General features: G+C 45.0%; 1 protein-coding gene across 1 annotated transcript in view; it reads right to left on the bottom strand.

The window, feature by feature from the left end:
- Nucleotides 1–23,760, bottom strand: part of ESYT2 (extended synaptotagmin 2) — a 50,008-nt gene that overhangs the window by 3,203 nt on the left and 23,045 nt on the right. The window contains exons 9-21 of the mRNA XM_025044856.1: nucleotides 23,098–23,274; nucleotides 22,322–22,404; nucleotides 20,935–20,983; nucleotides 19,772–19,861; nucleotides 19,257–19,352; nucleotides 13,551–13,613; nucleotides 10,504–10,578; nucleotides 9,674–9,760; nucleotides 5,909–6,058; nucleotides 4,169–4,554; nucleotides 3,152–3,250; nucleotides 1,679–1,810; nucleotides 196–301 (exon numbers count right to left, since the gene is read on the bottom strand). Of these exons, the coding sequence (XP_024900624.1) occupies nucleotides 196–301; nucleotides 1,679–1,810; nucleotides 3,152–3,250; nucleotides 4,169–4,554; nucleotides 5,909–6,058; nucleotides 9,674–9,760; nucleotides 10,504–10,578; nucleotides 13,551–13,613; nucleotides 19,257–19,352; nucleotides 19,772–19,861; nucleotides 20,935–20,983; nucleotides 22,322–22,404; nucleotides 23,098–23,274 (1,593 nt within the window). The remainder of the gene's footprint in view (nucleotides 1–195; nucleotides 302–1,678; nucleotides 1,811–3,151; nucleotides 3,251–4,168; nucleotides 4,555–5,908; nucleotides 6,059–9,673; nucleotides 9,761–10,503; nucleotides 10,579–13,550; nucleotides 13,614–19,256; nucleotides 19,353–19,771; nucleotides 19,862–20,934; nucleotides 20,984–22,321; nucleotides 22,405–23,097; nucleotides 23,275–23,760) is intronic.

The following is a 23,760-nucleotide window of genomic DNA, read 5'->3' as shown; positions in this document are numbered from 1 at the left end:
AACTTAAGATACCTTCGAAATGTATCGATGTCTTAGCTGATACACAGCCTTTCACGGTCTACTATTTTATGAATAAGCATTCATCACAGAGTAAGTCTGTCCCTTTCTACTAAGAATGGTCTAAAAAATGCTCTTCGGGTTAGCACTGAAGTTTGGCAAAGTGTAGAAACCCGTCGAGGATTTGTTCAAACTTACTTTGCCAAGAAGCCCTTTGTCTTTGGACAGGAAGCCGCCGCTGTTCTTCACAGCGACATCCAGTGTTCTCCTCTGCACTTCTGGCAAGGAAACGCTAAAATCGAAGCTGAGAGAGAAAAAGAGCGCCTTCCTTAAATGTCGCCTTAATCTTGCTGCGTTTCATTGTAACTGAAAATGACATTTCTGCTTTTGAGACCACTCCAAACATTATGTTCGTTAGTATAAAACGGAGTTCTCCTGCTAGATGCTTCGGTCTGGCATTTCATGGAGATACAAAAAAAATTATTGTTCATTATTTTCCAAACGTTAAGAGAAGACTCTGGCACTCTCAGCATGTGTGAGGCCCTACCACCTGCAGCTCCCTCACTCCTGCTCTTCCTGGCTGTTACTATGTGGGACCGCGGAGGTTATGCGTGTCACAATAGGGAGGCCCAGACTGGCTCACTCGCCCAGGCCTAAAGACTAAAGGAGAGCAATGTCCAAGCCTGGGGGAGTGACCTGGCTTCCAGGAAGGGAAAGGATCCGCCACACTTTCTAGTGGCTGAAGTCACATGGCGCAAATTAAATGCCTTCAGGGAAGCAAGTCCTTGAAGCCAGATGGTGTGTGGCTAGGATGCAGCAGGGGCTCTGACAAACCAGAGGACTAAGGGCCTGAGGCCTTGCAGGGACAAGGCTAGGAGGTGGCCGTCCCAGGAGCTCCAGCAGCTAGAGACCCAAATTTGATTCTTAAATGCCGCAGCTATGTAAAAACACGCTAAATAAAATGTGCCCATGCCAGGATCCAGTGCGCACCTGTTAGTAAAAACAGGATAAATGACTAGCATCTGAATTAGTAGATATGATGCCATTCGACTTTCTTATTTCCCAAAATGCCGTTTTAGCTACAGAGAACTGTGAAGTAAGACGCTAAATCTGCACAGGCCGAGGCTCTTTGAGTGTGGCCTGAAGACCCGCTCAGGCGCTCATCACACCGGACCGGCCGCAGAAGCAGAGATGCGCCCCTTTACGCCAGACCATTAGAGAGATTTGCAAAAATGTAAAACGTTAATGCCATTCTTTTCACAAAATTTTAAAATTGTTTTGGAAACTAGTTGTTTTCATAAAAATGTTGTATTTTAAGATGGTATAGGTTTATTATTATTTACAAATATCTATTTTTTAACATTCTCAGTTTTGATTTACAATGTAGCAAATATCAACAGACATAAGCCCCCAAAAAGAAAGTTCTTTAGGGCCGTCGGTCCCTTTCTCTTTATTGAGCCGCTCGTCTCCCGTCCCCGTTTACTTCTGTTTACTGTGGAACTTCTACATGAAGTTCCGAATATCCGCGCGTTTTAACATGGCCGCGCCTGCTAACCTGGAGTTGCTGTCGTCACTCCACTTCGCAGCAGTGTGCTGGCTTGAAGGCCTTAGTCACTCGAAGGCATGGACCGGGCCTCCCAACTGAACCCGACCCTCTGCCCCAGCTGAGTGCAGCCCGTACCTCTGATCAAACACGGGGTTCAGGGTTTTCTTTGACACGTGTGTTTTCCTCCTTCCCGACCTCCTCTTGTCTGGTAACAAATACATGCGGACATAGGGGTCAGAGCCATCTTCAGAGAAGGCAATGAGATTTCTTGTAACACAAACCAGAGAACAGCAGACATTAGAATGTAGAAAAATGACAACTGGCATCACATACAAATTGACTAGAGCAGGTCCTGAGTGACGTCGTTTGGTTACAGCAAAGGCACCGTGGTGTGGAGCGTGCGCCTTCTCCCCACGTCTCAGGGATTTTCTCCGGAGACTCGCTTCCTCCCACGTCCCAAAGATGTGCCATGAGGTCAATGGTGTGTCTACAACGTCCCCGGCTGAGGGGCGTAGGTGGCTCTGAGCTGCAGGGAGCTGCTCCAGTCATCCGTGGCTCCCGCTTGTTAGAAAGCATGATCTCACTTATTTTCATTTACTCATCTTTTTTAAATGTACGTGGAACTCACGTTTATTTCAAAATTTAATAATAGAAGTGTTCTGGGTCTCTAGAAGTTTGGTGATGTTTCTGAGATCGGAAATATGCCACAGGAACTGGACTCTCGCTTATGTGAATTATATGCAACCACTTCAAATTATTCACTTACTGATGGACCTGAGAATCTAGTGAGGGGAAGACTCTTAAAAGTCTTCTGTTCCTGGATCTCCCATACTGATGCTCTCAGCAGCAAGAACGTAGAAGGTGCTCAATACATATGTATTGAACTGAACTCTACATTTATATGGTCATATTTGTAAACATCACTAATTTTATTTTCCTGTTTCCAAAAGCTTTTTATTAAGATCCAAGATCATCAGATGGACGATTTATATAGATTTTATATAGTATTTATATCACTATGACTACAGAGACAGACCAGTCACATAAAAGAAAAATAGTCAGCTCCACACCCTCGTCACTGGTCAGACATAGGTGGAAGACACACTGTTGCCCACCTTTCCACGTCAGCGCACCACACAGTTAAGGCAAATCCTTCTTGATGTGGGGGAAAGGCAAACCCGCACCCTGGGTGCTGATGTCAATGGTGTGCCTCTTGAAAGGCCATGGCAATACCTACCATAAGACCATAAACTTTTGGGACCCTCTGACTTGATATAAATTTACTCCTGGAAACCGAATGCCCAAAAACACTTCGATAAAAGATAGATGTGTTCATTATCATGTTCCACATAACACAGACCACGTAAACATCCAACAACAGGAAACGTTACACAAACTACAGTTCAAAGGAGTGTTGCAGAGCAACCAAACGGTTATAAACAGACTGTTTATGAAACAAGGCTAAGAACAAAAACGGAACAAACACTGACTTCTAGGATGAAGGTAGATCTTACTGCCTTGTTCTCTAAAAAGAGAAATCGAGTGCCCTGTGTGAGGAAGCGAGAGCCGAGTGTCTCGCCGTCCAGGCCGCGGCCGGAGCCAGCTCACCTGCAGGCGTGCACGACCACCACTAGCTTGTTCCTCTGGGAGCTGTGCCGGATCGTCAGCTGGACCTGCCCCAGCGGAGACTGCCCCAGCGTCGTCCCACTGAGGAAATAAGGCAGAAAGTCACATTCTCCTAGGACCCTAAGCAGGTCTTGAGTCGTCACCACAATCACAGCTAAGATCATGTTCATTCATGCAGACAGGAAGGAATCCCATTACCCATGAACTTCACACAGTGTGAACCTCTGAGGATAAATCAACTAGCCAAACTCCTATTTCAGTTAAGAGCTCAATCTAATTGTTCAAAATCGACAGCTTTTTCATTTAGGGCCCAACATAAAGCGAGACATGGAGGTCTCCTAATTACGAACATCAGCGCTGCGGTCCTTGGGCTCGTAAGTGCCCAAATCTATGTGTCCTTTCTCAGAAGGCCACAGGAGCCCCTTTGCTGTACACCGACAGGACATCTGAAGAGATCACAACATGAGCCTTGATTTCTCTCTCAAGGTTGAAGCACGGACCCTGAGAAAGCCAATGACTGCCTGGCTCCTTCCACTGAGAGGAAAAGGTTGAGGTCTGAAGCTTTGATAACAGCACTGTTTTTTCCTCCCTATTTAAAGAACCCTGAACATATCTACGAGTCATGGAGCTTAAATAAGAAATCAACACAAATGCCCAAATTCAGACACGAAGAGAACGGGACAAGCAGCGGGGCGTGGGCTGAACATGAAAGAACAGGCCCTGGTCCAACAGGGCAGGCGCAGGTCCCATGTTTGGACCAGTGGGTCGGCGTCCTCCCCGCCTCCCTGGTCTGAGCTGCAGTGCCTTTCCTGACCATGGGACCTGCCACCCTCGACTGGGCCAAATACTACACCCTAGGAAGTGCCAGGCTTTATTCTAAAGCGAGTCTCCCTGAGGATGTCAGCCCCCGAGGTCTTGGGCTTAAGACCCCCGCCCAGCCCCCCGCAACACGGCAACGTGCTCTCTGACCCAACAGGAGCAAACGCAGCATCTAGTTACTTCTCGAGCTGCCGCAGCCTCTGCCGAAGCTCCTGCGTGGCGACAGGCAGCGATATGTCCGAGGCTATGCTGGGCGTGGGCTCCTTGACAAACGTGTGGCTGGGGGAGCAGGTGGCGCCGACCTGGAGGCTGGAGGAGCTTCTGCCCAGGCCTCGCAGCCCCGGCGGGCTGGCCTCCGCAGGCTGGGCTCTCTCCTCCGCGCTGGGCTTATCACCGCCCCCAGGGACCGGTGTGGACGGGGCCGTGCTACTGTCACCAGCGCCTGGTGACGCGGTCCTCTGAGATCTGACAGATATTTTTCTTCCTTCCTTAGAAACAGAGGGTCGCTTTACTTGAGCTGAGTGCTGGTGGTCTGGAGACCGTTCCTGCTTTTCCAGGTGGAGCACCTGGAGGTGGAAATTAACGCAAAATTAAAATCGGCGACACTGACAACAGCCTGATACGTGAACAGCTTTAGATACATTCATCTGCAAATGCTTCTTTAAAACTTGGAACTAACATTAAACAAAAATCTAGTCTATTCAGCTACCCTATTATTGAAGTAATCTTACAGGAAGTTTAAAAAAAAAATTAAGTAATCGCTTCTATGGTATAAACGTCATTTCTGTATATTCCCTTCAGCCTCTTCCATTTGCACGCATTTCCATAGTTGTGGGTGATGTTGTTGCTGGAAGAGCCTGAGTTGCACCCTGCACAGGACTCACCCCTCACCCTACACGGGTGGTCTCCACCGGCAACCCTGAGGAAAGATGAGCGTCAAGGACACTTCCACCCAGATCCCCAGCGCTGATGCAGGAGCAGCCCTCACGCCTGCACCTGTGACGGTGCAGCATCGTTCAGTTTCCTGGTTTCTACTATTTACTTTTAACGCACACGACATTCCACTGAGCAGAGTCTATGCTTCCTAAACCCCTGCACCCTGGGGTGTGTATGATGGTGAGAAAGTTTTTCTCCACTTTTACAAAATAAAGCTGCAGCAAACCTCTGCGTGTTCACGGCTTCTCTACATTCTGCATTATCACCAAAAGTCAGATTTCCAGAGAGAGGTCCCTGGTCCAAGGGGCTCTGACTCATGGCTCAGAGACACCACGGTCCTTTTTGGAAAGGCTGCAGGTCCTGACCAGGCGCCAGGGGCCATTCCCACTGCAGTCTCTACATGTGGTCTGCTTCAATTTTTTTGAAAAGTCGGTTCTTCGTTTTAATTTGCATTTTTTAAATCAGTGAGTTTTAGCACTCTCTCATACGTCTGCCAGTTTTATTTTCAACATTTCTTTAGGTATTTTCAAATGAATTATTGTCTATTTAGGACAAAATTTTTTTCTGTAAATTCTACCATCTGGTACAGTTTTACTAAATTCTTTCTTCTAACTGGCCTTTAAAAATTGAACCTGAGCAGAAAACTTTGTTGATCCACATAGCAATACTGTCTGAGCCAAAGGATGAAAACATGGTCGGCTGGAGCCGTGAACAGCATGAGTGCCCTGGACTACTCACGGACGTCTGAGTCCAGGCCTCAAGTCTCCCCCTGAGCGTCCACAACATGCAGTAGCGTCCACGCTCCCCACACAGGGCCTTCCTGTCAGCACTGGCCCTGCGCTGGCACCATGACTCCCAGCCACCTTTATCCAGTGCCCCGTGGCCGTCGCCATGAGCACCACCCACCTGTGGAGCAGTGCCTACGAGCATCGCCACTGCAGCTCGTCCCCCACCCACCCCTGTCTCCTGGGGGAGACTAAGTACCCTGAGGGCGATCTTCATCTTCAGAGTACTGTTTGGACCTGAATTACTGAGCTGGAATCGCTGGTTTATAGTCATGTCATCTCTGCTGAGCAGCTGACTGAGAGGGATCTTCAGATTCCCCAGGGAACACTGATGCTGTTCATCTTTGACCTGCAAAACACATGACAGAACACACGAAGCTCTCAGGATAAAGACAAGAAACAAAGAAAGGTCCACAATTGAGTCTTTAAAAAACAAACTTCAGCCATCTCTTTCTAAGTAGTGTTTCCATAAATGATTAACACAGCAGGAAACCGCCTTCGGAAGATACGATACATTGTAACGAATGATGCTACAATGTATCTACCTCACAAGTATCTGTCACTTCCTAATAGAAAAATTACCAGCAAAAAAAGAACATTATTTTTATGAATCCATTACCAGAACCCTGAGTTAAGAGGCAGCGGTCCACACAAACCTGAAGGTTATAAAGAAATACTTTAATCCCCATGAAAATGGTGACAATACACATTCATAGTGATGTGTCAAGTTTCTGTTGGTAACACCTGTTTATAAAGAAAAAATATTTCTAAATGTCTTGTAAGCCTTCCCTATTCAAAATCTATACGGTTATTTTAAAATTTTACAATACCTGCACATAGCGTATAAAACAGAATGTAAAAAGGCAAAACGAGCAGAGAAGAACGGAGCAGGCCAGCATGCCTGACAGTGACTTGGTGCTCTGTGGAGGATGACGTGAGGCCTCAACGGCAGGACCCCCTCGAACCTCAAGATCTCAGGGGATGAGACACCGAGTCAGGGTGGCACAAGACAAACAGAAAACAGAGGCCCGTAAACTTCTCAAAGACTGAATGTTGAAAAGTAGGCCATGCAAAAAAGATACGGGGACTAGAATCATTTAGACTGGCAAGTCTGGTACGCCCAGCACCGGATGACCATGGATGCGACCTACTAAGAACAGCACTGTCCTTTAAGCTGAGCGAATGTCAGAGAAGGACAGAACATGCAACCACTGGGAGTAGCAGGTCCACATGCAAGAAGACTCTCTAAGTCCGTCCATGCATGTAATTTACATATAGGATTTCAAAATATGCAGAGAACTCCTGTTTCTGTCCATGATGGAGTAATAGGAACCGAATTTATCATCCCACCTTAGCATAAAAGGCAGATAAAATACATAAGACAATGGGTTTTAGACAGCACAAGACACTGGACACAAGGGCACGCTGGGAGACCGGAAACAAGGGAGGTGAGCCCAATGACTGATCTGGTCGCTGCCTGGAGTGTGTCTAGGCCCTGGTACCAGTATGAGGATCCCAGACCAAGGCCAGCGGTCCCCCTGCACTGACACAGGGTGAAGATTCAGGAGCAGAAGGCTCCAGAGAGGAGAGAGTCCCAAAGAGGGAGCTGGAAGCCTCCAGGGACCCTCTGAGACTTCAGTGGCACATGTGAGTGAACGACCCACATGAGGACACGTGCCCGGGAAGAGCTGGGGGACAATCCCCAGGGCACAAAGGGCTGCAGAGAGTATCCATTCCAAATTGAGAGGAGAAATCTCATAACGCGTGGGGCACCAGACTAAGGCCACATGATCCCAAGACTAAAGGCTGTTGGGCTGCCTAACAAAGCTTAAATCAAGCCTCAAAAGGCTCTTAATGAGAACAAAGTTCCAAAATATTTAAAGGACTACAAAACTCAGCACTCAAAAACATAAAATTTGCAAGGGAAAATTACCTAAAAAGCAGAACTATATGACCTAATGAGGAAAATTACCTAAAAATAACCTAAAAAGCAGGACTATATGACCTAATGAGGGCAGAAGCAGATGTGACAATTACACAGATGACAGCATCACGCATACTGTATACATGCACGAGGGAAGGTGGGGAAAGACACAGAAGATAAAAAGATCCAAACGACTTCTAAGAAGAAAAATGTAACTTATAGGATAAAAATACACAGGATGGAATTGACAGCAGATTCAATACTTAAGGTGGCAAAAACTTTGAGGACTTGGTGGTCAAAAATTTTCCAAACCCCACAATAGCAGGCTTCTCATCAGAAACGATGCAAGATAAAAGAAAGAGGAAGAAAAAAAACCTGTTAACCCAAAATTTTATATCTTGTGAAAATACTTTCACAAGGTACGTGAAGGTGAAAACGACTTTTAAGTTGTACAAGGGCTGAAAGAATTCCTCGCCCGCAGACACGGCTACAGGGTCCTTTGGGCAGAGGAGGGATGGCTAAGTAGGAAAAACACTTCCTCGGTTTTTCAGAAGCTCTCTAAAATGTAATCGTTTAACGCAAAGATACTAAATGCGTAGTGGGGGAGGGGATGGGAGCACGCCACGCAGGGTCTCGCACCTCTGGGACCTGGAGCTCTGCTTAAAGGGACAGCAGTGCGAGGGACAGACGGCATCGCCAACCCAGGAGCCACTGCTAACAGCTCGAAAACAAACAAGGACATAAAGTGCAATTACAAAAAATCCTCGATTAATCTAAAATAAGTCAGATTTTAAAAAAGAGAACAAAGAATAAACGAGGCAGGCAGCATGGCAGCAGACTGAAACCCAGCCACGTCAATAGCACTAAATGTGAATGGCCTAAATGCCGAAATTAAACAGACTGTCGGAGTGGATGAAAAAGCAAGATTCAACTGTATGTGTCTCTAGAAGAAGTCAACTTTCAATATAAATTCACAAATAGGTTAAAAACAAAAGGATGGGAAAAATAAACCATGCTAACTCCAATAAAGATGAGGGAGCTACATTAATATCAGAGTTGACTACAGAACAAAGAATATCATTTAAATGTACCTGTAGAAGGGGATTTTTACAGTCATACAGGATCAACTTGTCAAGGGGGCAAACATACGATTCCACACAGACTTAGGAAAATGAGGAGGAGAAAACACTCCCCAACTCATTCTCCAAGGCCAGCAACACCCTGACACAAAAACTAGAGAAACAAAACGATCTATCAGCATCCTTCAGGACTCAGACACAAAAATTCCTCACAGAATTTTAGCAAATTAAATCAAATACACAAGAAGGATACTACATCATGACCAAGTGGAGCTAATGCCCAAATAAAGATTTACTTATGAGGTGTTCTAGCGTTAAATTTTGAAAACCAAATAAACATTTGCAAGGTTTAACATTTGAAAATCAACAATGTATTTCACATTTAAAAATTCAGAAAGAAAATCATGTTGACAGCTGTAGCAAAGCCTTTGATAAGATTTCACATCTATTCATGACAAAACTCTCAGCAAACTAGCCGTCAGCGAAGAAGGAAATGTCCTCAAACACAAGCTGGATGAAGAAACACTAAGGCTTCTCCTTGAAGACTGGGGAGGCAGAGGTGTCCATATCCATTAGGCCTGAGGGCAGCAGGGCAGCAAGGTGAGCAAAGGAATAAGAGGCATCCAGGTGGGAAACTCAGAAGCAGGAATCATGATGAGCAGACAGCACAGATGCCTGTGCAGAAGACAACCCTGCAGTATCCACAAAAACTAGATCCAACAGGCAAGTTTAGCAGGGTTGTACATGACACCAGTGTACAAAAACCAACTATTTCTAGATACTAGTAACGATCAATCAAAAGTTTAAAATTAAAAAAAAAACCATGAAATACTTGGGGATAAGGTTGACAAAGATGCACTGATTATGGTGAGGGGTTCATAAATTACACACTTTAAATGTGTGTTGTTCATTGTATGTTAATTATATATCAATAAATCAATTAAAAAAGCAAATAAAATACCTCAACTTCAAGGTCCTGGCGCTTGGGATTGTGAATGAAGAAGGTGAAGTGTTCCTCCCACACAGGTTCATTGGTTTTATACCGAATCTAAAAGAAATATTCTAATATCAGCTCTGTGACATTTTCTGTGTTTATCCATTTACTGTGTTTGGAAGCTCAGGATGACTTTAAATTCCATTTATTTACTGAGCATGTACTATTCCGTATCAATTGTGGAAAGTGTTCAAAAGACGGAGCCCAGGCCTCCCAGTGTGCCAGGGAGACATCAGGAAATCCCTGCTGTGCACGTCCCAGTGAGGACGGTCCGCCCACTGGGCGTGGCCTTCCTCCGCATGTCCCCAGGGGCTGCACAGCGCTGCACTCAGGACACCTCTCAAACTGCCCGTGAACAGTGGCCTATAACTTAAAAAAATTCCTGACACGTCCCCTCTCATGTGAGGAGCGTAGAACACACTGCAGCAACAGCAATGCCCTCGCTCGACCCTTCAACGGAATTGTACTTGCTGAATTTACGCACTGCTGGTTATCTTCTAACCAAAATGTTTACCGGGCATTCAAATAAAACTTAGAAATTTGTCCCAGGTCATCTACCCACGAAATCAAGGAAAAATGTATACATATGCTATTTTTTCATGTTACTCTAAAAAATGAACACTATGTCTGTTACCTATTAAGTAGCTGGTTATCTATGAAATGACTGATTTGAGAAACAAAAGATACGGAAATCAATGGTCTCGACACCTGCACCATCACCTGTCTGAAGGTCCCCCTCTGCTTGGTAAAAGTGACGGTGACACCACAGGAAACTAGTCGGCATGTCAGTGACTTACCTTGCTCTCCTGGGCTTTGTGACCAACTGACATCTGCACAAGAGGGTTTGGGTTGCTGTTAATTTTCTTCCCTGACTATCCAAAAATAAAAAAACAGACAAAATAAATAAACATCCTGAAATGGGCTGGCTAAAAATGAAATTATTGGCTTATATTAAGTCATTTCTGTTTGCTTCTGATACTTCAGTGAACCAACTGCCAAGCACATCGAAAACCCGTAATTGTATGTACCATGAAATAAATTTTAAAAACTTTTAATTGCACTCGATTTTTAAATGTTACGGTCTTTTACTGTTAAAGCAAGCTACTCTGGAAAAATTAAATCTTCTGAATATTTTTAATGTTAATTCCAGCTCTCAAAGACTATTTTATTAAGATAACAAAATAAAGTGCTAGAAATAGAAACAGAAAAACATGAGCAAGGACAAATGTCAAAGAGTGTATCATTGAGAATAGTCCTCTGGCTGGAATACTACTACTACTACAAAGTGTCAGAGACACATTTTTACATTTTTAACCTATCTTCTGTTCAAGTACGTAGCTATCGAATACCTTGCTGACCAGCTGCTAAGTAATTTTGACTGGAAGAATAAACATCAATTTAGAATTGCATTAAATTAAGCAGATATAAATGAAATAAAAAATGGTAAAAAGCATACTTTAGCACAGAGAGCTGATAGGAGAAAACAGTAAAACACAACACATATGGGACATGAGGTTTATTTATAACTTAGCCCCACAGAAGATGCAGTTAAATATCTGTGTTAGTGGAAATTAGGTCACAAAAATGTTTTTAGTTAAACAATTTTAGAGTCAATCCTCAACACTGCAGCAATGACAGAAATAAGCACCAAATTCATGTAATTACTGGAATAAAATATTACTAGCCCAAGCCTATTGTGATAATCTAGTTTCTGGTTCATCTTTTTGATGTGAATGAATTCTGCAAAATGAAATGAATACTGTTAAAAAAAAAATCCAGGACTATGGACTACTGTGGAGGAGAATACCAATTTCCCCGCTTCTTCCTTTAACAACAGAGGCCTGGAGTGACAGCCGGGCACAAGTCCTCCGTACATCAGGACTCTATTTCTGAACCTCCCTTGCAGTCAGGTGTGGCCCAGTGAGTCTGGCTTAAAAGGAGGGGTGCCCACCCTTTCCAGTGTCCCACTCTGGCTGGAGGTGTTGAGCACTGCAGAGCCACCAGCAAAATTCTGTGACCTTGAAGGGAGTAAACGCCTGCCTTGCTGAAGCTACAGTTATTTGATTCAGAAGCTGAGTTTCTTAATATGCTTATTTCACTCCAAAAAAGCAGCCATTCATTCTTAGAGACTTACTGTATCAATTTTGAGACACATTTTTTAAAAAAACTTTCTAACATCTCTGAAAACGATGACACAATTGCTGACTTTATGTATCTGCTTTCAGGGAGACTGCAGTAGTGAGAGTAATTACCACTTCCTAAACCTACTTATCATGCTTATAGTTTCCTTTTTTGTGTGCATGTGACTGACTTGATAAAAACCTATGTTTATCCTAAATCTAAAAATACTTGCAGTTAAGTATAAAATGAACATATCAAATGTTAGCTGGCATGTTTTCTTTGTGATACGTAAAATAATTGGTGTATCTTCAAATAGATGATGTTTTAGATTCTATAAAAGAAAATAAAAACACTAAATTTTTTACTACGATGCCATATTTGAAATGCATCAGCACAAGTCGGAGGCACAAGATATGATGAAAACTGGAACTTTTAGGTCAGACTGTCTTGAATTTACGTCTCAACTCTTCAGCACTTCATTATTGAGACCTACATACTTAATCGAGTTGGACCTCAGCGTTCAGGTCTATGTAAACGGGCATGGTACTCCTTCAGAACCTAGCTGTTAGGCTCAAACGAGATACTAGAACAATTAAACATACTGCCCTAGCTATCCTGAGCACTTCACATGTGTGATCCTGTTCATTTACTCAGCCCTCCAGGAAAGATATGATCACTTCCACTCCGTTGCACAGACAGTTAACCAGTGTGCTGCAGGTCCACCGATGAGTGGCCTTGCTGTGACTCAAACCCAGAGTCCGATTTCACAGCCTTAACTGTGACCATGACATTTAGGTACCAAAGAGACGGGGAGGGAAGGCCGATAGGATGCTTCCTTCCAGTGCTTCGGTGGGAATCCTAACACCCACCACTGGGCTAGCGAGTACCCCGAAGGAGGAAGTCACTGTGAAGCCACACCCGTCTCCTCAGCACGGGGCAGCAGGGCTTACTAAACATTACATCAAAGAACGCTTTGTTAGTCTTCCTCACTTTTGAAATTATCCTTCTAGAGGAAACTGATTAAAAACCATTCCTGATTCCTTTCAATGGAATTTTCTTAAAACAATTACGTTTAACCCCCCCCCCACCGCAAATGTAAGCCTAAATGTTCAAAGAAATCAAAGAAAAGAGTAATAACATTGTAAGTCATAAAAAACTTAACAATTTAGCCAGAAAATACACATCCATGGTGTTTTAGGGAGTGGAGCTTAGTTTTCAATACACCTCATTTAGTGAAATTTAAAGCTTCTCGAAAGATCTGACAAGCAAACCCGGCAGCACCAAAAGCTCTGAGGTCACCGAATCAGAGACAGCCTCACTCAGCATATTGGAAGAGGTGATGTCTAAATGGACAGTCACAGTGCATGAGGCGAGCCTGTCAATCATCACCTAAAAACTGGTTCAGATTTAAAACAGAACTTCTAGTTCATTTTCACAAATTCGATCCAATTAAAATACAGATGATTTAAAACCACCTTAGATACTGCTGCCTAAAGCCAACAGGACAGATGTCTAATTTATCATGTCGGAACTTTAGAAAATTTATCTTCGAAGTTGACTTGAATCCTTCTAACTAATTCCTGGGTAACAAAAGTAGGCTCTCTCCAACTAGACAAGTAATTACTAATTAGTATGGGAGGTAATTTGTCCATAAACCCAAGAGGATAAAGCATCACCTCTTTCAATATGTCTTAATTTTTTGAAGGGAAAACCGTTAGTTTACCTTTAAAGATTTCTGCACTGCAGACTTCTTCAAGACATCAGGGTTAAATTCTAATGGGTTATTCTTTCAAGTCAGAAGAAAATGAATATACCAAGGGTTAATAAAACATGCAATGAGGAGTTTATGTAAGGTTAATGACATGAAAATTTATGCGAACAAAAAATATCTTTAAACGAAAACCACCAACAAGAATTACACACAAAAAAATAGTGAAAATCATTTGTAAAATTCTTCTGTATGCACAAGATTTTATCTTAGAATGAATGTTTAATCTACAAATATCAAAACGCACTCCCTTACCCTCTGTGATTGCTATTCCTTTATTCCCCACACCCCTCCTCCTATCTTTGGGATCTGAAAAATCCAATGGTGACACTTTAAGAAAGGGTTCTATTTACTATCCTTCGCTTGAATAAACCCCTAAAATGTCAACTATAATTAAACTAAAGGTTTTAGCTAAAGTTCCAATGAATGAGCCATAAGTGCCCAAATTGCTCTCAGGCCAAGTTCTGTCCTATGAGAGCAGATGCTACTTGTCTTCCTTCTGAAATTTACTTTCTTCGTGCAAAACCACAGTAGAGATGGGCCTTCTCCACTTCATCCCAATCTTATCCAAGTATAAAATGTCGAGGCTGATTAGGTCACCTCGAGAGGTTCTCTTGGCTTTAAAGTTCTATGATTATGGGGTTTATGTCCTGGTTTTATTAAATTTGTAAATTCATTTCTTTCTTGCCCTCAAAAGGGCAAGACTGAGTTGTTTTCCAAGCTCCTTCAAAGACTAACCTATAAAAGATTTCATCCTTTTAGTTGTAATTAAGCTCTAGTTGACAAATTAATTGACAAATTGTAATTAAATGACAAATTGAATTTTATTATTATTTTATAAACAGCAGATTTTATAATGAAGAAAGAGGGGCAACTAGCCTCCCAGTCTTCCATGACCGTGGCGGGCTGGGCCCGATGAGGAGATCAAGCATCTGGCCAAAAGGAACAAAGGCAACGAGAATGCCGGACCTGATGGTCCATCTCAGGGGCGGGGGGCGCCTGGACAAGGGAGGCTGGGAACCACTTCCCTGAGGTAGGACTGACGGTAACCTTTCTGAAGCTCTCTTTGGATGGACGAGACCATGTTAAAAGAACACATTACCCTAACATGCATCCATTAAGCAAAGCAAGGAGAGCGGCTGTGGGGTAGGGTGGGGTGGGGTGAGGGGTGCAAGGGTGCTGTGTGAGGTCCTGGGGGTGAGGCAGGCAGGATCAGCCAGGTGCACTGGGGGTGGGGCAGCATGAGGCCTCTGGAACCTATTGTACCTTTCCCCCTGGGGCCACTTACCACCAATGGGGAGAGCAATGAGCACCTGCATTTTTAATGAGAAAAACACTAGCATCCTGACAACCAGGGTCTTCATACTATACAGCTGGCATCTCTATGTATAAAGTAGATGTTACTGCAAACACCACCCATCTCAGGTAGATTCCACCTACAGTGATGTAACCTTGATAAAGTGACAAATCCACTTCATACTAGGACAGGGCAGACAGGGGTCAAGGATGTGGACTCTGCGTCACATACAGAGTTCAAATCCCAGCTCTGTTACTGACTAGCTGTGACCCTGGTCTCCGATCTTCATCCCTCAAGCTCCGTGCTGTCTCCTCCCTTTCCCGAGAAGTGGTCGTGACGGCCCGGGACTGAACACACCACCCAGGTAGAGGCCGTGGCACGTGCTCAGCAAACGTAAGTCACCACAGGAGCCAGAGGTCTGGAGCTGGCCACTAGGAGTCAGCACCCTCAGTGTTCCTCTGAAATTTCAGCCAGGATGTGATCTGGAGGAGGGCGCAGTGCTGTGAAGAGGCCCTTCCAGTCTGGGAGTCAGGCCTGCCGTGCTAAGAGTTTCCAGGTGGGGATCATGGTGGGAACCGAGCTCTGGGGCTGGAAAATCTGAGCATTCGGGGCAGGCAGAATGCAGAGAGCAGCGGGCTGGCAGGCGTCTAAAACCCTTACTAGAAATGGTAAAGGGCTCAGGCTTTGCGAAACTTCATACTGAAAGCCAATGGGTTAAAAGAAAACAACCTGTTCAAATTCACTTTCGAGAACATTTTGTTGATGCCGATGTTTGACTCATAGGGCAGAGTATGTGATTTTGACAGAGCACGGGGAAAGGCAGTTTTGATAACCAGGCAGTGTATCTCAGAGAAACATTACAAACCAATTACGAAACTCTGACAGAAGGTCAGGAGTATTTCCTTTCAAAGCAGCAGTTACAGAGTGGAAAGAAGTAACCCAGCAAAGCCACTGGCAACAGACTGTTTACACAGCAACGCACTGTTGTTTACAGCAGCTTACAATACAACTTGCCTTTAAGAAACACCCAAAATAGAAAATCATTTCATTAAAAAGTGATAAAAAAAAAAAATAGATGCCACTATGCGTCACTGCCGTTTTGTACAGGTGCAGGTAGAGGAGATGCAGACCGTTTACTGTCGGCTCACACACCCTTCAGGGTCTGGATTTTCCTCATCTATAAACTGGGACAAGATACCTATTCTGCAAGTTTTGCCTCCCCCCATTTTACAGTAAGTATAAACCGAGAATGCATGTGGAAACGGAAATGAGGACTCTTCAAAAATGCAAAGCTCTACCCCTCGTGGATGCAAGGGCCAAATGAATTTTAATAATCTCACTAGTCGAGGGCCACACCACCCTGAACACGCTCAATCCCGTCTGATCTCGGAAGCTAAGTAGGGTCGGGCCTGGTTAGTACTTGGATGGGAGACCACCTAGAAAGACTGTAGGTACATGTAAAAAAAAAAAATCACTAGTTACTGAATTAAAGCAGTAATTAGCCTAGAAAAGGTGACTCTCTAGACTAATGACTAAGCCATCTGTGGCTTCTTCTCACCCCGAAGTGAGTAGGAATAAACTATCTGCTAAAAGCTCCGAGAAGACGGCCAGGAATCAAAGCGCCAGAGCGAGGCTCCAGGAAACAGATACGCTGAGATCAAAACCAGCTTCCCACACAAGGCAAGAAAGGCCCGATTATCCACTCCAGGAAATTCTTCAAGTTCCTTAAAAGAAGCTGAATTATAAACCCAATAACTTTTTTCTCTCTTAGGAACTCTGTTTAAACAGTGGGGGAGAAGGCAAGTTTTCAGGGTAATAGGTGAATTTTTGTCTTCACTGACCATCCCTGTTGGCACATTTGGGACTTTAAGGAAAGCCAGGTTTTGATACTTCTGTTTGGTCAGGAGGAGAAAGCAGATTTAAGGCAATATTTTGAAAGCTTTTAAAGAAATATTTACATCTCTCATTGAGATAAATCATGAAAAAAAAAAATCAGTGGAATCATTATGGCTTCATTTTTTCCACAGAACTTTTATTTCCTTTTTTCTGTGGGCCAGCAGCAGTTTGGGAACAGATGGGGTCTTCCTGACTCACCAGGGACGTCCATCTCATCAGATGCAGTCACCGTGTTAGTTACAGTGTATTACACTTTACAAAACAAGCACAAGAGAAACACACACACACAGTAACTGAAAGCATGCGAGAAATAAAAAAGCATGCCACGTCATTCCAGCACTGAGTAGATGGCACTAGAAGTTCCAGTCCACATTCTAGCAGTGTCAATTAAAACAAAAGGAAGAAAACACTGGAGAACTCACAAATAGTGCTCTATAGACTGAGGTAGTATTTTCACAAAACACTAGTCCCGACGCTCGCCTCTCTTTTAAGTAGCCACACCCAAAGTTTCCCTCGTAGACACTCTTAGGAAAGGGGACATGGGGGAGAAAGCAGAGAACGGTGGGTTGTGGTAAATGTGCGCACAGGCCGCGCCGACGACAGGCGTGCAGGAGCAGAGTCAAGGGGCCCAGGGACGCGGGAGGGCCGCTGGTGGACACTCCCGTTTCAAATAAACACCCAACAGGGCAGCAGTTTGGCGAAGGTCCTTTGCCTCTGACAGCCAGAGCACACTTCATGCGCGAAGTGCCCTCTTAACAGAAGGTTAATAAATTCACTTTTTTTTGCTTACATGTTATTAAAATTTCAATTAAATGTGATAAAACACAGTTCTGAAGAGAAGCCTAGTCCCTTCTTGCCAATTCAGCAATACTATTCTCCATATCCTAAAATAAACAGCAAATTCACTTGCATCAGGCATTATAAAAGACTAGATAACAAACATTATTGTGGCTAAAAACAAAAAATTCTACCATATAAGAAATTCTGTAGAGAAGTTAAATAATAATGAAACACCTTTCCCCAAACTGAAATTATTACAGATAATGCCACAGACGTGAGTCGGAGGCCTGGCCAAAAGGTTAATACCTTCGGAGGAATTAAGCACGTGAGAAGCTGAACTCGGCCACCGTCCCTGAAGGGCGGTTCAGGGCCCACTGTGCCTTCAATCCGGGTTGGGTCCCTCACGTGCGGAGGGCCGACCTAACTTACATAGGGATTTTCACTTTGGGTCAGCACCCTAACCCCCAAGTTGGTCAAGGGTCTACTGTACATACAGTTACATACAAAGAGTTCAATTACACATTCCCAGGATGAAAGAAAACGTGATCGGATTTTGTTAAAAACTAAATAAAGCATACTAATGCACAAAAATACACTCACTATGCTTTTGAGCAAAGCCTAAGTAACACACAATTTTAAAACCTTGAAAGGTGCTAAATGAAATGAGGGTTTGTATTTCGTGAGATAAAGGAGACACGGTCTAACCATGGAGGGTGACACTACACTGGAGCTCCAGGTGAAGCACTCAGATGCGGTACTCCAAGGGCTGAGTCACACGTCTGCTCTCTCGTCTAGCTCCACAAGGGAGAAGGGACACGGGTGACACGTACAAACGCACTTCATGAATGAGCATGTAATGTAATCCTGGGAGGAAAACACCATGTATCTGGGACAGCTGTCTTTCCTTCAACAAAACTGGCCTTTGATACAATGAAATAAAGCAAAAATGACCATCTATTGAACAAGTGAACAGGCACTCAAAAAGTTACCAAAATGATGTAAATTTCTAACTGGCACATTGCCCTAAACAGTGGGGTTAAAGTGTGGTGGGGTGTGTTTGTGTGTGGGGGGCCCCACAGCAGGCCTCACGCGACTGAAGCTGCATGATTTTCTTCCCCAAGCTACAGTCGCTGCCATTAAAACCTGCTCTTCCCGGCTTTTCTAAGAGCAAAGCGATTCTGATGCAGACGAGCGGGAGTGCGCCCTCAGCGCCCGGGAACCGAGCGTGTGGAAGGAGACCGGCCAGGCAGCATAGCATGTCTGTCTGCTGTGCCAGCGTGTCCTTGGCGCCAGCGCACTGCTCAGCACTCACCCTCCCACTGCTGTCCCGCCCGTCAACCTGCCAAGCGACAGTCGCGACGAACTCTGGATTTGTCATCAGAGCTGCTTCATTGTATTCTCATGCCAAATAAAGAATAAAATCTTAGGCAACTAAGTTTTAATATTCAGTGATTTTCTACAGAATCTCTTCTTCCCTAACTCCTAGGAAGTTGTGTGGATCTCCTCTGTATGAGAGATTGCCCCATAAAACATGTCAGAGTGAAGATGATAATGAATGACCAGTGAGAAGCACAACAAAGTGACACCATCCCTCTCCACCGCTGCAGTCAGGCTAGAGTGAAGACACAGCAACAGGGACAGGCGACACGGCGTGGAAATGAGCACCCCAGTCCCACAACGAGACCTACCGGAAGGTTCCTCGCTGAATCCAAATACAAGATCAGCAAAGAAGAGGAGAGCCCATCATTGGCTTGACCCTTGTCGGCTCTGATGTCTGTCAGCACCTACGAGGGACAAGAAGGAGCCTCAGCCAGTGTGTCCACACATGACTTTGGACTCCTGTGGCCTGACCATGCTTTTAATGCTCAAAAAAATCGGAAACGTGGAACATAAACCATGCGACAGGTGCAGGCAGAATGAAAACAGTGAAATCTTTTAAATGATAAGACTCTGTAAAATCAGCTGAACGAAGCACCTGGTGACCTGTGGCTACCCAAACGCCTGCCCTGCGTCAGGCACAAGCTTTCAGGATCTTGTGAAACAGTTGCAAATGACCTGCGAACCTCTCTTAAAAAATTCTATTACCTTTAATTCGTCCCTGATGCTACTACTATAATCAAAGTATAGTTGTGATTTTTTTAACTGATGTAGACACTGCTCTCAGCTAGGAGTGGCTGGCTGCCCGGGACACAGGTCACAGCACCTTGTCGAGAGTAGAGGCGTCTGTCGTTAACGTGAGCCACTCCAGTTTCAAGTGCAGCTTTCCTCTGCAGACCTCGTCCAAGGTAAACCACTGAAGAGAAAAGCATAGGTTCAGCAAAAGTTCTGAATCGACATCCAAATTAAACAGCTCCACAAATGTCACCAGCCGCTCACTAACTACGGCGTCAGCTGTCACTGCCGCTGAAGGCCCAAACCCTGCCACATCTGCTCTGTGCTCTCACAACGGGTTCATGGTCCATGACGACGGGATTTGCACAGCACTGCCTGCGGTCCAAGACCACGCTCGACGCTTCACAAATAGTGACTCACCAAACCCAAGCGAAGCCCCGTGAGGTAAGTACTATTTTCACCCCTAATTTACATACAAGGATTCAAATGTCTCATTTATGGACCATAGATAATGTAACATCAAGCCCGAATACTAAATTTCAGTATCAAGGAAGCATCTATGTTTTTATTCCTCACTATATACTAATTAACAAAATGACATACAGTGATTTTGGCTGAAAAGCCACCAAGCGATTAACTGAGGGTGGGTCGCACACACAGCGCTAAGAGGAGACCGCCTCGAGTGCTGGACTCGGCCACCTCTGCCCTGTGCCGCGACCCGGGACCCGCACACAGCAGGCACGCGAACGTCTGTCCACGGGTGCCACGTGCCCAGGGGGGAAACGTGCTCCCCAAAGCAGGCGGCAGCACCGCTGATTTGGTTAACTGCGCTTTACGTATCCAAATCTTACCATCTTTTAGAGGCCACCACCTACTTCTCCTTTTCATATAGCTTTTACGGACAGTGATATCCCGCTTGCTGTCAATTCCCACTGCACTTACAGATCTTGCACGCGACAATCATGGGTATGCTGTGCCAGCTCTGCCATTAACTCCAGCCACCTCAGGATGCCCACTACTCCCCCGGCCTCTGCCCACCTCCCAAAGGACCACACGAAAACCTCCGGCACGTGGTGGGTACCCAATATAGACGACGTGATTTGGCTCGTAAATTCTTTCCACTTTGCTATCACTAAAAGGCCTACATTCTCAGCATTTGTGAGCCAAATGTTACGTTTTCAGAACAAGGTGTGGCAGGCAGCGGCAGTGCTCAGTGCATCAAACAGAAAAGAACAATACTGGGAGAAAACTTACTTCATCTAAAAGGCGCTCCTTTTCAACTTCGGTAAGATCAATCATAAGGCTACGGGAATAACAATACAACAACTTTAGAACACAAAAACAAACTTCTCACGGCTGAAATAACCGTAAGCATTTGTCTATGAAAAAGCACTCCAGAAATACAACAAAATGCCACACAGTTTATCGAGAACCAGACTTCTTCCAAAGGCTTCCTCAAGCTTCCAGCCAAGAGTGTGAAGAGAGGCAAGGAGAGCAGGGCTGAGTTTCTGGGGCGCCAGAGCACTCGGCTGAGCCAGGAGCTGTAAAAGAAGCTGGGCTCCCCACATGCAGTGTTTATAACGTGCCAAACGTATTCAAGGTTATGGGCCCTGTCTGCCATGCTCCCTGTGGCTCAGCTGCTGGAATCCCAAGTTAGGCCTTCGCCGCCTTCCCCACCTGGCTCCTCGCTGGGGACCACCGTGTGTCTGGAGCCTGCACACCTGACGTGTCCACTAGACTCCCACTCTACTGCAAGGACTGGGACCAGCCCAAAATGGTGGGTGGTTCCCCTCGGTTCTTCTTGCAGCCGCCCCTCCCCCCACTCCTCCTCCTCCTGTCCCAGGCCAAGCCCCGCATCTCTTTCCTGGCCTATTCCAGTGTCCTGGTATCCGCCAGTCTCCAGCTCCATCCTTGACACTCCCATCAGTCCGGATTTACTGAAATGCAAGTGTGATCTGTTCGCTGCCCTACTTATAACCTTTTGGTTGCTCCTTGTTAAACTGTCTCATGAATGAATTCAGAAGTCACAGCGTAACACATAAAGTATTCTTGAGGCCAAACCTGTCCAATGTCATCTATCCCTGTATCTTTTCTCCACAAGAAATTCAGTTAAATATAAAGATTACATTAAAGTGTACTTTTCAAAAAGCTCACTTTTTCAGCTGTACTGGTTGTTCAATTAAACAAATTGATATTTATTTTTTTAATGTGTAGGCACAATGTAAATCACTATCCCCTCCCCCCCGGAAAAAAAAAAAAAAAACAACAAAATGAAAAAGTTTAAAACCCATTTCTATGATCCAGAGCAAAATTGCCCGCATGATGTGAAAGCTGGAAAGCTGCCCTGGCATTCAGGCCACATGTGCCTCCTGAGCACTGAAAATGGGCCGGCACAACTGAGAAAGTCTCTTGAAATCCTGTGGCTACTGGCTGCTGTGATGGACAGAGCGCGCTCTCTTACTAACATGTGCAACTTGTTAGGAATAAAACACGTTTCAGGAAGCCTAAGGTAAAACAAATGTTACACCTAAAAGCCATTTAAAAATACAAATAACATGTACATAAATCTATTTCTGAATTATAGTTTTAAGAGGTTATTAAAAAGAGTAATGCTACGCTCTGCTCAGTCACAAAGATGTACCTTCCCAGAAAGTCGTCCTTGTCCGGGTCTTCATCAAAGAGCTCAATCTCTAATTCCTGTCCAGGATGTTCATAGACCAGGGCCTGAAGGATTAATGACTGGTGGTTATTTTCCATTTTTATTGATCTCATCATCTCCTGAGTACGATGGAGACGACGAGTGTCACCACATACTCTTCTCCAGCACTAAGTCCTTATGAAGCGCTCACTCTCTCACTGGCAAACCACGCACGCCTCTCATCTGGAAACATGCTGCCCGCATACTAATGGTCTGTGTTCGTCTGTGTTCGCTTCCCGGGGGTTACAGCCCGAGGCTCCAGAACAGGACAGCCCCACCGCCTGGTGCAGGCTCCCTCCGCTCAGAGGTCATCCCTGGGATACCCGACCAGGAAGCAGCCCCCAGAGATTCGGGAAGCGGGCAGCAGACGGGCCTGGGGGGATGAGCCCTGGTGGAGCGAACTGCCCTGCCTTCTGCAGAACAGCTCTGCAGAACGTACCGGTGGTTCCCAACATGTGTGACCTCTGGTACAGCAACCCCACTTTGAGGAGCTTTACCTGGGGAAAAGGTGGCCAGGTGGAGAAAAATGCATCCACCTCATGCTTGCACAGCAGGGGCTAAAATGCTGAACCCAACAGCCGAGATCTCTTTGGGTAAAGAAATGACGGTATCTATTCAGTGAATGGCTACTATAAATCAGGTCTATCCGTATTTACTGATGTGTAAGAATGTCCGGGTGTTATTAAATGAAAATTTTACAAAACAGTATATAATCTTACCTCGTACACCTCATTCCACTTTGGACTAAGGTTCTCTTTGATGACCTTGCTCTGGAAGACTTGGTTGCCAACTCGAATGACTCCATAGGGGTCGGACTTCCCCTTGACAAGCCCCTTAAGGTAAGTATCCTTGCCCTGAAGATCCTGAGCTTCAATGAAATGTATCCGCAGGACACCCTGGAAAGCAGAGCAGACGTGTTCCACTCACTGGTTCACAGATGGACAGCTGCATGCTGGCCATCCGAAGCGCGTGGTGCACAGGGAAGAGAACAGAGACCTCTTCTCGTGCGGCAAAGCAGCAAACAAGCATGTAAAGCATCAGATGGCAGTGCTAAGGAAAATCCAAAGCAGGGCAGGACGGTGGCGTCTGGGCGGGACCGTTCAGATGACTCCAGAGCCTTCTCCAGGCACAGGTCCCAGAGCGACCTATGCTCCAGGAGCCTGAGGAGCCAGCTCGCGCAGGGGGCAGGAGGTCAGATGACAGGGCCCTGTGTGCCACAGAATGACCCTGCCTGGTTCTGAAGTGACACTAATGCTACAGGATGTATCAGACCCACTGCTGAGCCCTCGGTGCCCATGAAATGGGCAATCCTACTTTATACATAATATTGTATACAAACTGAAACTTTGAAATAAATACTACTCAGACTCTAAACATAGTTC

The sequence above is a fragment of the Pteropus alecto genome, unplaced genomic scaffold (genome assembly GCF_000325575.1).
Source record: "Pteropus alecto unplaced genomic scaffold, ASM32557v1 scaffold320, whole genome shotgun sequence".
Taxonomy (NCBI): Eukaryota; Metazoa; Chordata; class Mammalia; order Chiroptera; family Pteropodidae; genus Pteropus; species Pteropus alecto.
This window is presented reverse-complemented; position numbering and strand designations above follow the sequence as displayed.